This window comes from Misgurnus anguillicaudatus, chromosome 19, assembly GCF_027580225.2.
Source record: "Misgurnus anguillicaudatus chromosome 19, ASM2758022v2, whole genome shotgun sequence".
Classification (NCBI taxonomy): Eukaryota; Metazoa; Chordata; class Actinopteri; order Cypriniformes; family Cobitidae; genus Misgurnus; species Misgurnus anguillicaudatus.
Window position 1 is genome coordinate 12,847,762 of NC_073355.2, and position 13,594 is coordinate 12,861,355.

Below are 13,594 nucleotides of genomic sequence, written 5' to 3' on the forward strand. Positions count from 1 at the left end.
CATTCATGATTTTTCTCCCCAGAATATTACACTACAGTACAGCAGGAGACAGCAGACCCTTCATGATGACTGTACTATACTTGTATTTCTTTAAAATCATCACAAGAGGGCAGCAGAAAGCAACTAATAAAAGTTGAATACATATGATGTTGGTTAGATTTTGACAGGATAAACATGGAAAAAAAATGTATAATAATAAAAATGAAAGTCGGTTAGATTTTTTTTGTTTCATCGTATTCATTTTTTCACAATGATTGACATTTGACAAATGTTAAAGTTAATTTGTATAAAGAGCATAATAATACTGTATAAGAAAGTAATTTGAGTATCAATTGGGATCTATGCTTAAAGGTGTCTTGACATGAAGACTATAATTTCCTTTGATCTTTTAACATTTAAGAGTTGTTGGTATTATTAATGCATGAGTTTTAAATTGTCAATAACAAACACATTTATTTAATTGAAACTTTGTGTGGATCACTTGAAATGTTTTTCTCTTCTAAAAAAACATGAAAATGTGAAAGCGATAAGCGAATCAGCTCACTACCATCTAAGAAATATTGCCAAAATTAGATGTTTTGTCTCAAGACAGGACTTCAAGAAACTTGTTCATGCATTCATCACCAGCAGGGTGGATAACTGCAATGGACTCCTTACTGGAATACAGAACACTGCTGCCAGAATTCTGAGCAGAACCAAAAAATCTGAGCACATTACTCCAGTCCTCAGGTCCTTACACTGACTTCCTGTTACATTTAGAATAGATTTTAAAGTATTGTTACTCATTTATAAATCACTTCATGGCTTAGGACCCAAAACAATGACAGATATGCTAACTGAAAATAAACCTAACAGATTACTCTGCTCATTAGGATCAGGTCAGGTAGAAATAGTAAGGGTTCACTCAAAACAAGGTGCGTCAGCTATTATGCCACCAGCTGGAATCAGCTTCTAGAAGAGATCAGATGTGCTTCAACAGAAGACACTTTTAAATGTAAATTAAAAACACATCTGTTTAAAGGTGTAGTGTGTACATTTTAGTGGCATCTAGTGGTGAGGTTGCAAATTGCAACCAACGGCTTAGTCCACTGCTCAACCCTCGCTTTTGAAACACATAGAGAAGCTATGGTAGCCGGCACCAGACAAACATGTCATCGTCGAAGACAACTTAGTAAAAAATTGTCCGTTAAGGGCTTCTGTAGAAAATTGGCAGCACAAAATGGCGACTTTCATGTAAGAGGACCCTCGGTGTATGTAGATAAAACGGTCTCGTTCTAAGGTAATAAACACATAACGGTTCATTATGAATGGTTTTTATACACCCCTGATAATATAGTTTTGTATATTATTTTGCTTTTCTTTCAAAAGATCTTTCTAAAAATTACACACTGCACCTTTAACTCTGCATTTTACTGAATGAGCACTGTGCTGACTGCAATTCAAATCACTTGCAATGTAAATCACTTAGAATGACCTCTATGTATGAAATGTTGAGTAGGCCATCTGACCAATCTGAGTACACCAGACATTTTGGGAGGCGGAGACAGGAAATAAATCCCAGCGTTTCACAGACAGGGCAAAATCGGTGAGGTATGTAAGCAATTAATAAGAATCATAATGCTTATCTTTGCAAGTTGCCTTGGATAAGCATCTGCTAAATGCATAAATGTAAATGTTTATTACATTACTGTATATATACATATAACTTAGTCTACCAAAGTTAACTATCATAACAAAAACAATCATTTAAAAAACATTTGAGAGCCAAATAAAGTGACTAAATCCATGATGAATATTGCTACAATAGTGTCATATTTGTAGGACACTTAAAAAGTAACCCTGGCCCTGGCAGCGTACAGTTTACGCAACCTATGTTCACACTCCCTGTGTAGTTTAGTTTGCTGATGGTTCTTGTATTGGCTAACGTGTTGTTTAGTGTCATGTCTGATCACCCCGGGTTGTGTGTGTTTGTCTTCTGTGTTCCCAGTCGGGCACGTGGTGCTTTGTTTTGACAGCTCGCCACACGCTCGGTTGTCCCCGCCCTCCTTTTTTCCCCCATGTTTAGTTTCACCCCTGTTTGCCCTTTTCCTTTAATCACCTACTTTTTTTCATCCCCTGGGGTTCTCGGCCTGCTGTTGTTGAGTTTGCTTTATGCACGCTGATCACCATCACCATAGATCTGTTAATGTAAGGTTTTTGTCGTGTATTTTGTTTTGTACTTTTATTTTGACACCCGTTCTGTTCTGACTTTTATTTTGAAAACCATGTCATGCCATGCTTCACTTCCCACTTCCTGTTTGTTCACTATTTAATGAGTAAGATCTGTTCAATCGGGGCTGATTATTGTTTAGCCTGTCTGTATCCTGAGCATGTATCTTGTATCCTGTTCTGCATCTGCCTGTTTTTGACCTGTGCCTGTTATATTTGGATATTGATTGTTTTCTGCCTGCCCTGACCTATTGCCTGTTATTTGGATAACTTTTTGGATTGCCCTACTTGAATGTGTTTGCCTGCCTTTGTAGATTTTACTTCAATAAACCTCTTTTGCACATGGATTCTATTCTCCTTTGCTTTGTTTAAAGCACCCCACGTTACAGAATAATCAGCCCAACCAGAATCCAGCGGAGGTTAGTAATTTCCAGCCGGCATCTTGAATCCAGTGTTTGCTTTGCTTGGACTACGCCAGAACAACCGACCTATTGAGGATTATGTCAAGGACTTCCTAGATCTGAGCTATCAGGTACATTATGATGATGATTGATATGCTTAAAAACATTTTTATAATGCACTGGATAGACATTTACGCCTGTGTATGCCACATGATACCTCCACCTGGTCCTTAGAGAAGTACATTGACTTTGCTCTTTTGTTGAGTGGTTCTCACTTCACCTTCAGGTTCTCCCTTCAGATGAGGAACACTACAGCTCAACCACAACCACCTCACAAGAGCCAGCTAAAGTCATGCCTGTTTTGCCCAAGCCTGTTCAAACCATGCCTGTCTCTCAGATGGCCGCCACCATGCCGTCTCTAAGATGGCCGCCACCATGCCTATCTCTGCACCCAAGATGGCTGTTAAGTTACCTGCATCTGTTTTTAAGATGGCTACCACCATTCCTGCACCTGTTATCCAAAGAGCCATCGCCACCACCACACCTGTCTTGAAGAGGGCTGTTGTTACCCTTACACCTGTTATCAAGATGGCCTTCATACCTGCACCCAAACCACTTCACAAGTTGGCTGTCACACCTGAGCCACTTCACAAAATGGCTGCCTCACCTAATAATCTTGTTCATGTCAAGACCTGTCTACTGATGTCAAGTCTGCTAGATAACCAGATGGTGTCATTACAGACGTCTAGGATCTCACAAGTTTCATCCTGTTCTGTGGTTAATACAGCAACTGAGGTATTTCCTATGAACTCTGTACTTCCTGCATTTGCCATGGCCCTGTGGTGTGTGTGGTCTGCTTTCTGCTCTTCTGTTTCCTGTGTTCCTCAAGCCCCTGTGTCTGAATCATCTGATGCACCTCCTGTCACGCCTAGAAGGTTCGAACCTGTGTCTCCTGCACCTGCTCCCACGACTAGAAGGTCTGAACCTGAGCCCCCTGATCATCCCATAAAAACTGAATCGCGTGGCTTACCTGAACTGCCTGAATCGCCTGGCTTACCTGAACCGCCTGAATCCCCTGGCTTACCTGAACCGCCTGAATCCCCTGGCTTACCTGAACCGCCTAGTTCCCCTGGCTTACCTGAACCGCCTAGTTCACCTGGCTTACCTGAACCGCCTGGTTCACCTGAGTCGCCTGTTTCACCTGGTTCACCTGAGTTGCTTGATTCGTCTGGTATACCTGAGTCGTCTGGTTCACCTGAGTCGTCTGATTCACCTGAGTCGTCTGCTTCACCTGCTTTACCTAAGTCTGATTCACCTGAGTCGTTTGCTTCACCTGAGTCACCTGCACTTCATGTTTTAGTTGGAGGGTCTAGGGCGCCTCCAGCACCACCCTGGTCGGCAGAAGTTTCCCCAAGTTTTTTTGGGGGGGTAGTACCCGGACGCATGGAGGAGGCAGAGGACACCGAGGACAACACTGAGGTGCCCAAACTCCCACACCTGCCTCACAACCCAGTTCACCTGAGTCGCGTAAGTCTGGTTCACCTGAGTCGCCTAAGTCTGGTTCACCTGAGTCGCCTAAGTCTGGTTCACCTGAGTCGCCTAAGTCTGGTTCACCTGAGTCGCCTAAGTCTGGTTCACCTGAGTCTTCTGGTTCACCTGAGTCGCCTAAGTCTGGTTCACCTGAGTCGCCTAAGTTTGGTTCACCTGAGTCGCCTAAGTCTGGTTCACCTGAGTCGCCTAAGTCTGATTCACCTGGGTCGCCTAAGTCTGATTCACCTGAGTCGCCTAAGTCTGATTCACCTGAGTCGTCTGGTTCACCTGCTTCACCTAAGTCTGATTCACCTGAGTCGTCTGGTTCACCTGCTTCACCTAAGTCTGATTCACCTGAGTCGTCTGCTTCACCTGCTTCACCTACGTCTGATTCACCTGAGTCATCTGCTTCACCTGAGTCACCTGCACTTCATGTTTTAGTTGGAGGGTCTAGGGCGCCTCCAGCACCACCCTGGTCGGCAGAAGTTTCCCCAAGTTTTTTTTGGGGGGGTAGTACCCGGACGCATGGAGGAGGCAGAGGACACTGAGGACAACACCGAGGTGCCCAAACTCCCACACCTGCCTCCCAACCTAGTTCCACGTCTGCCTCACGACCCAGTTCCATGTCTGCCTCACGACCCAGTTCCACGCCTGCCTCACGACCCTGGTCCACACCTGCCTCACAGACATGATGAGAAAAAGTATACGATTTAACACTTTTGTTCCTATAGTGTGTGGATTGCCGCTATGTGGTCATGTGGACACCACGCACCATCAGATTAACTTCACAAACAAAGCAAGTCTCGGCTGAGGACAAAGCAAATCACGCAAAGATCTTGCAATGTTTCTCGCGTCCAAATGTGACTTCACAATAAACAAACAACAGGCATAAAGTAATGTCATTAATACAATGGACTGCTTTTTTACATCTCTGATGTCCATCTCACTTTGGACTGTGCATGCTGCGTCATTTAGTTGTTATGGTTTTATCTTTCATCTGTTTGCTTTCTGGTTGGGTGTCGTTTCGTGTGACAATCTACAGGGTGTGTGCGTTTTTCCTCTGGGCTTCCCCCACACTACAGGATTTTTGCTCGTAAATATTCAACATGTTAAACCCCAGTGTGCTTCTGAGCAGATTCAGATGCTCTTAATGGACTGCGCACCACAGGAAAGTCTGTTAAGACAATCGGTGCAACCACAAAGACGATTGGGACTCCACCTAGAATTGTTGTAAGGGGGGGGGGGGGGACGGCCCAAATTCAGCCTGAATATCTTGTAGTGTGCACCCAGCTTTAGGAACATAAATTGTGCCAAACATTGCATTGTGCAGAATAACATGGGCTTTTACATGGGACTCTCAATGGCTTCAATCATCAATTTCAATTCAATTTTTTTATATAGCGCTTTTCACAACTGTTCAATTGTTTCAAAGCAGCTTTACATTAATAGATGCAGGAAAAAACACAGAAAATAATAAAACATAAGCAGCACAATACAGAGGTTAAGATTAACCGTACTAGCGAGCGTAGTAAAAATGTTACGTATGTAAGAGGGTGCTAAGTTAAGCAAATGAGTGCGTTTACATGCACAGTCTTACGCCATAAACTGATAACATGTGGGGTCAATGGTTTTCTTTTATTTTTTTGTGAGTTTTATGGGGATTAAAACATAATATATATGTATATATACACGGATAAGATTAGATGGGGGCAGCTGGTGGTCAGTGGTTTGACATCGGCTAGGCATCACTTTGAGCAAGGTAGATCAGTGGCGTGATGACCTCCACAGCAGCCGAAACTGAGTCTGTTAATCCCATTGTCCGCGGAAATGAGGACGAGACAGAGAAAGAGAAATAAACTCCTATTAGCGTAGGGGCCGTTCACATGTAATGCAAGTGTAACACAGTATTGTGGTTATGAGTCCTGTTTGAATCACCCCCCCCTCCTCAGATTTAGTTAAAGGGCGTGACAAACTTGTACTGCACTGACAAAACTCAAAGGCACAGCAGGAGAAAAACAAAACCGAATCCAAAGAAACATCTGGTGTTCTCATGAATACTTGTGTGCTGTTACTGTTACTGTTTACTTGTTTTTTTGTGTGTGTTTTTTTAGCAAATGACGTATGATTATATAACCCTTGCTTTGTGAACAGAAGATCATTCTTGAGGGGACTAAAGACTTTCAGTTTTTAACAGTGAACCTCATTTTAGGAATTGCACAGGATTAAATGATTATCTGAGGTTTTAACTCCTGAAATAGTTACTCTTTTACAATGAAGCATGTTTATCTGCTGATTTTGGGTGAGTTTGATGATTTTTAGATTTTGTTAAGCTTTATGTTTTTACTGATGATTTTCCTGGAGGAACCGAGATCTGTGTGGGTTTGAGAACTCAGATAAAACTCAACAACTTTGTATTTGTTGTGGTTTCAAAAGCTTTCTCAAATCACAGATGACCATGAGAGGAAACTCCAACAGATAGGAAAATATGATGTTATAATGGAGAGCTTAAAGCAAATGTTTGTAAAACATCTGTGAACACTTACAGTATTGTGTCACTATCATAACTTACAAAGATTATTACATTATGACTTTAGTGACGAGATTGTTGAGACAATATAACTGTTTGATGAAAATATGCACCTTTAAAGTGAAATAACTGTAAAACAATACTTCAGTACGCTTTACAACTTCAGTGTTATTACTGGAAAACGAGCTATAAAAGAATAATTTAAAACTTAGCGGTGCACTTTTTTGCTTGAAGTTTGAACTGCTTGAAATGAGCCTTTGATTTTGACCATGGACAAATTACAGAATCAGGACAGAAAATGTAAAATGTGTCATGTCTTCACACAGCTGAGATGTGCAGGATTGGGGGTCAGTTGGGTTCTGGGTGTGATGATGATAAAATAAATAATCCTTACTGTTAGCTTGAACAGTCTGAGTAGATTTGCATTGCATTCAAAATATTTGTTTGTCTGATACTTGGTTAGATAATAATGTGCAGGGCTGTTTTGAGGTAAAGTTTAGCAGTCTTTTATCTTATATTGTGTCTTCAGACTGTTATTACTTGTAAATAAATGGAATTTTGAACATTAAACCAATTGCCGTGTAACATCATGATGTCATGTCTATATGATTAAGAGGAGCTCAAACATGTGACCTATAAAGAAAAATCTAAAATATATAAATAATAGTTGTCAGTGTTGTTGTTATATTTGTGGAGCTGCATTGTGTAATACACTTAAAGAAAACACTGAACAGACTCTTTATCTTTGTTCTTGTAGTTTCTTTATTAGCTCTGACAGAAAGAGTCCTGATGCAAACTACCTGTCCACCTGGATACATTATAGAGGGAAGACAGTGTATAGGTATGAGCAAAAACAACACTAACATATAAAAACATGTTTGCATCTCTCCGAGATGTGTAGTAGCCATTTTAGAAGCTCTTTTGTTGTTTTAGCAACGACTTTTTCTCTATTAGCTTTGAGGGATGTGCAGTCTTGTGCTTTTCATTGTAGATGATAATGAATGTGAATATGATGATGATGATCCAATCTGTGGAGATGATGCAGATTGCTACAACACTATAGGAAGCTACTACTGTCAATGTCAAAAAGGATTTAAGCCAACTGAAATATTTACACAAGAGACTTCAACAAAATGCGAAGGTAAGACAGCTCGATATAATAGACTGATGTGTTACATGTGAGATCATGCAAAGATAACATCTGAGACTCACTGTTACTCATTTCAGACATCAATGAATGTTTGGAGGACAAAATTGATTGTGGTCCTAATGGAATCTGTATAAATACTGGAGGGAATTATACATGCACATGTGATACTGGCTACATTGCCAACAATTATGCAGAGACATTTATGGACAGACAAGGAGTTCAGTGTATTGGTAAGTAAAATATCACAGGCTAGACCTAGTTTGCACATCTGTTTAGTTTGCTTGTACTTTATTGTGAGAGTTTTTAGTTGACATGGTTTTTTTTGTCCCACAGACAGAAATGAGTGTGAAGTTTCTGATTTATGTGGTATGAATGCGAGATGTCATAACATCCCGGGCAGTTACTACTGCACATGTGCTCCAGGCTTCAGACTGAGATCAGGACAAACTAACTTCATTGATCCCAGTACAGACAGCTGTGAAAGTAGGTCCAAAGTTTTGTCATTAAGAAAAACAGGGCCGTGCAGAGACCTTTGAAGGGGCAAGTGCTCAAAGTATAAAAGGGGCACTTTTCTCGCTCACACGCAGACAATTGAAACAAACAATAAAGCAAAACAGAATAGAAAAGACCATTTTAAGTCCTTACAAATAGACCTTTCTCACAACTTCCGTATTTCTACTTCCTCCGCAGTCAAGGCAACGTAAACAAATGGTGCAAGCAACTAGCAAGAGCTATTGTAGGGTACGGGCTGTTCTTGTTATTCTCAAAAACAGCCATATCTGTCGTTCAGAAACTCAGCAGAAAGAGCTGCAACAGCGAGTGAACAGTCCTGCAACGGCAGTAAGAAGCGCATGTTGCCGAACTTGCCACCATATGAACAGGGAACTTTTGCACTCATTGGTCAAACCTCTAGTTTGTGAGGTTCCTAGTTTTTCCTCTGAGATGGGTAGCATCTAGCCCTCACAAAAACCTGCATTTGATACTGATGTCACAGGTCGGAGAAGCGGACCGCCCCTGTCGCGGGTCACGCCCCTCCTAGTTCCACCCTGAGGAGGTCCCAAAACACCCCAATGACCAAGCAGACAGAGAAATAAAATTTAACAACTTTTATTTAAATATTAAAATGATAAATAAGGTGGGGAGTTAAATACTAATAAAATCTCAGTCCTCGAGCCTTCATAGCAGGGGAGGGGGCATTAGAATGCTCTGGGCCCTTGGCTGGGGGCCACAGCCAATCCTTCTCAGGTAACTGGTATTTCTCTCACTTAGGTGTCTCGGGGCGATGGACAAGGTAAGTACTCCACAGGTAACTGGACTCGTGTTTTCTCCTCCTGCAGGCTTTAGTTGTAACACAGAGGCTTAATGTACAGGTAACTGGGTCCTTTCTAGTCACTCTGGTGCTCGTGGAAATGGACAGGGGAGAGTATATGCAGGGAACCGGCTCTCCACACAAGAGTCTTTAAGCAGCAGGTATTGGGAAATCCTTCTGCCCCTCCGCGGCCTCTCGTTTTCCCACGACTGGTACAGGATAAGACGGCTACTGACAACTCAAACACAGCATCTCACTGCAATGATTCAAAGGTGCACACTCACAGCAAGACACAGACTCACCCACAGCACGCCTCACACTCCATGTGAAAATAGGGTCAGAGCCATGCTCTCCTGGACCTGTCCCGGGTTCGTTTGGCGTTGTAAGAAGGTAGGAGGCCAGAAGGTGGACGTCGCTGCCGTAACCACTTGTGTCTCCCTGTATCTCCATTCCCCGGCTCGCCTACCACTCTGCTCCGTGATAGGGCCGCTATACTGCGAACGGTAAAATCACAACTACGTTGGACAGTGTATTTTCCACAAGATCGTTCAATAACAAGCCTCGATGTACTCACAACAACGCTAATCCGCTTGCCTTGTCCTTTTTTTCCCTTCCAGACGACTGCGTCTTCTCCGCCCCGTCCGATATCCACTGCTAGCAACACTTCCGGTAAGTCGTTCTCCAACGGTAGCTTAAACACGTCAAAAGTGCATGTAGATCGTATACTCAGAACATCAAATCAATTGATATACTCAGCCCAGCGATTTATATTCTTCTTTTCTTTCTTCATCCAGTAAACACAACCTCTGCCGCTACCAGATGTGACTCTGCCCAGACCTTCACTCTCTCTTTCTGTGGTGCTCCTTTAAATAACACAGCAGCTCCTTCTCTTTGCCTTCGTCGGCCCCGCGCTCTTTCCGCTCGCTTTTAAGCGTTCAACGGAGCCTTCAGCCTTTCCAACAGGAGTATGTGTTTCAGTCCGCCCTTGGCGGAAAGGAGCCCACCCCGAAATCGACCGCCCTAGGCGGGACTACATCTGTCAGCCGCTTCCAGTCTCCTCATTCGAGTTTTTGAAGCTCTCTTTTTATGCCTTTCCATCTTCGAATCATCCAATCCCCATTCGCCGCGTTTATCACTCACACCTGTGTATAATATGGCTTGATTTGCCTCCGGGCGTTTACCGGAAGTTCCGGTGTTTCCGCTCACCTGTCCGTGTAGGAACTCATCCGGGCGGAACCAATCTTCCTTACTTTTGGTTCCGCTCCATGAAATCGTCACCATGTGACACTGACATGCAAAAATATGCACACACACAGACATTACCAGACAAAAATGTTAACTGATGATGATAGCATCCGGCTACAATTATTATTGTTGCTACACACAAGACGTTCACTTGGACAACTATAGGCAGAAATTGAAGGTAATTGGTACCATAATGCTTCATTCAAAGCAGACTATAATGTTTTAGTAGTCTATATCATCTATACCAGGTTTCCCCAGGTTTTGCCCTGCAGGTCCGGAGCACTGCAGAGTTTGGCTCCAACCCTGATCAAACACACCTGAGCAAGCTAATCAAGGTCTTCATAATCACTAGAAAATCACAGGTGGGTAAGTTTGGTTAGGGTTGGACCTAGACTCTGTAGTGCTCCGGCCCTCCAGGGTAAGATTTGGGGAACCCTGATCTATACTATACATCAGGGGTCTTCAACGTTTTTTGGGTCGGGGACCCCTTAGATGAGAGAGGCATGGAGCGGGGACCCCCTAATACTAAATGTGTAAAACAGAGATATTTAAGTAAGCAGTAAGGTACGAGAGGCTGCCTTTTCGTATTAGGCACAACGCAAAGTGGAGTAAGGTACAACTGATGACCAATCAGAATGAAGGACTGGAACTGTTTTATAAATAGAAACAAACCATATTGTCACACAGCCATACTATATTAACATGCATATGTTTTTTGTTAAAGTAGATTTAGTTTTTATATTAATAAAATAATAATAATAATAATAATGATAATAATATAATAATATTTTAAGGTATTTGCAGTGTAATATATTTTCATTTTACTTTGAATTGGACAAGGGCTGTCAGTTTATAAAGAAGTATGATCATGGTTAATGGCACAAAGACTCTCTATTCTGGTGGAGATAGAGGTTGTGCTACTTTATAATTACAGTTTTTTTTTATTGCTAAACGACAGTGGGCACAACTGGAGTCACATGTGCAAAACTCTAACTACAGTCTGCACAGCAGCAGTTCATGTGGACCAAACTCTAGTTCATTTTCATTGCTTGAACACAGTTTTCAAAACTTTACACACTTATCCCATGACTTTAACACAACCTGCACTGTGGATTTACAGCACTTTGTTCAAATGCTAACACACTGCTGTCAAAACTGTGAACCACACATTCAAAACAGAATTGATTTCAGCCTTGTGCCTTTCAAACACTGCTGATTGCAATTTCATATAAATAAATTCCAATTTCATATATATATATTTCATATATATAAAATTCATGTACATTTAGTTTCTACCTTTTTTTCTCATTACTGCAATTACGTAAATTACTACAAACTATTGAAGCAAACTGCTAATTTTTATTTACCATAAAGAATTATGATGTTCTAAATAAAATAATAAGTCATGTGATAAATAATAAAAAAAATCATTCTTTGAAGAAAACATTACTTTGTGTGACGTCACTGAAATTGTTTAAACTGTAAAGATAAAAAGTTTATATTTTGTGTATTGGTGTTTGATGTTAGTGTTTTTCCTCTCAGTGTGTTGTGAGTGACAGTGTGTGTTATCTCAGTGAGGGTTGTGTTTAGTGTTTGGCTGCACTGAGCTGTTTTGAGCCATGTGTTAAGAGTTGTGCTCAGGTGACTTTTGGTATTGCAGACTGTAGTTAGTGTTTTGCACATGTAGCTCCAGTTCTGCTCACTGACGTTTAGCAATCGAAAAAAACTGTAAGAGGTTTGTTGCCTTTCTCGTGTATCATCATTGTCACTAGTTTAAGTAACGCAGGTTTATTTTCTGCATAGCTTCATATCAGACTCAGGAGAACAACATGCAACGAGTACGAGCGCATCTCTTTGGGGCAACTTTTTGAGAGGCGGATTTCAACCTGACTATGAATCTTGCACAAAGCACCATCACGGTGCGCGTTTGATTAATTTTTAAATGCGAGCGATAGTTTTGTCACAGTTTAAAATGCAGACGCGGTGTGGTGTCATTTGCCTGTTGAATTAGCGCTTTAAATCTGAACCGCGTGAAACAGCCGTCCAAGTTCAGAAATATAGATGAGAGAACATGTCACACTGATTCTAAAATGACATTCGGAAAGAAAGACACACATAAGAGTTACCTGTTTTATGATGACTTTTCTGTCGCTACTGCTGCTGCCTGAGTGGACATTTATAAACTTTAGATATTTTATTTTGGTCCGCTGGCTAAACTGAATGCGCGCCTTCAACCTTTGCGGCCACGCACGCGCACAACTTAAAGGGGACGTAACGTTTTGTACATATATTTTACGTTTTAAGCAAAAAAATAGCATGTTGTTAAACATCATTTGGCGGACCCCCTGCAGTTCCGTCACGGACCCCCTGGGGGCCGCGGACCCCCGGTTGAAGACCCATGCTATACATAGACATTGGCCCTTATTTATCAAAAGTGCGTACAAAATTTCCAGCATACACCCAAACCCACGGTTACTTTGAGATTTATCAATATGGACGTTGGCGTACGGCACGCTCAAATCCCACGCCGGCTCAGGAGGTGGTGTACGCACGTTTTGAGTTAGGAAATGCACAGAAGAAAATTCGTAACACAACAAAACGCACTGACAAACTAAAATAGTTTATGATATATTATGACCCACTGTAAAAAAACAACAACAGTATTTATAAACTTAAGTGTTTAATTTGTGTGACTTTACCAAAGCATTTGATTTGTATTCATATGTATTTCTTAAGTTGCGAGCCGTTTCAGGGCAGAGCACGTGAGCGGATCGGAGCGTTGAGCGGTGCGGTAATACCATCAGAGCGCCTTTCCGAAAATTCTGCTCGCTCAGCACCGCTCGCTGAACCCAGAACGCCCTTTGATAATTTGCTATAGTTCGAGAATCTGTAAAAACGTCTAGCAATAAGTTATGGAATTCAAGCCTTATACATAAATGTAAAGTAAAAAATCAAAGTTAAGATTGGACAGGAAGAAAACATTGAAAGGGAGTGCGGAGAGACTGTGATGATAAATAAATAGCTACACATAAATAGGTAAGGTAAAATGCTTGTGTTGAATGGAGCCATAAATCCGATCGTGATGACATGTGGACAAAATCATGGCCACGAATTATCTTTTATGCTACATTATGGACACTTCTTGTTCTTATTTAGTCTAAAGTATGGCCATAAATTTAGAATTTGTTCCCAATATTCAACAGTTTGTTCCTTAGAATTAATTA

General features: G+C 41.5%; 1 protein-coding gene across 6 annotated transcripts in view; it reads left to right on the forward strand.

Annotated features, from left to right (window-relative positions):
* The window catches only part of adgre5a (adhesion G protein-coupled receptor E5a), a 201,719-nt gene that overhangs the window by 43,542 nt on the left and 144,583 nt on the right, over window positions 1–13,594 (forward strand). For 4 of the 6 annotated variants that reach the window (XM_073856942.1, XM_073856941.1, XM_073856945.1 and 1 more), the window contains one exon: window positions 8,150–8,299. The exons of 1 other annotated variant lie outside the window; for it this stretch is intronic. In XM_073856942.1, the coding sequence (XP_073713043.1) occupies window positions 8,150–8,299 (150 nt within the window). Of the gene's footprint in view, window positions 1–6,013; window positions 6,439–7,423; window positions 7,508–7,657; window positions 7,808–7,893; window positions 8,047–8,149; window positions 8,300–13,594 lie in introns of those variants that run through there. One more of the 6 variants, XM_073856943.1, reaches the window with a different exon arrangement.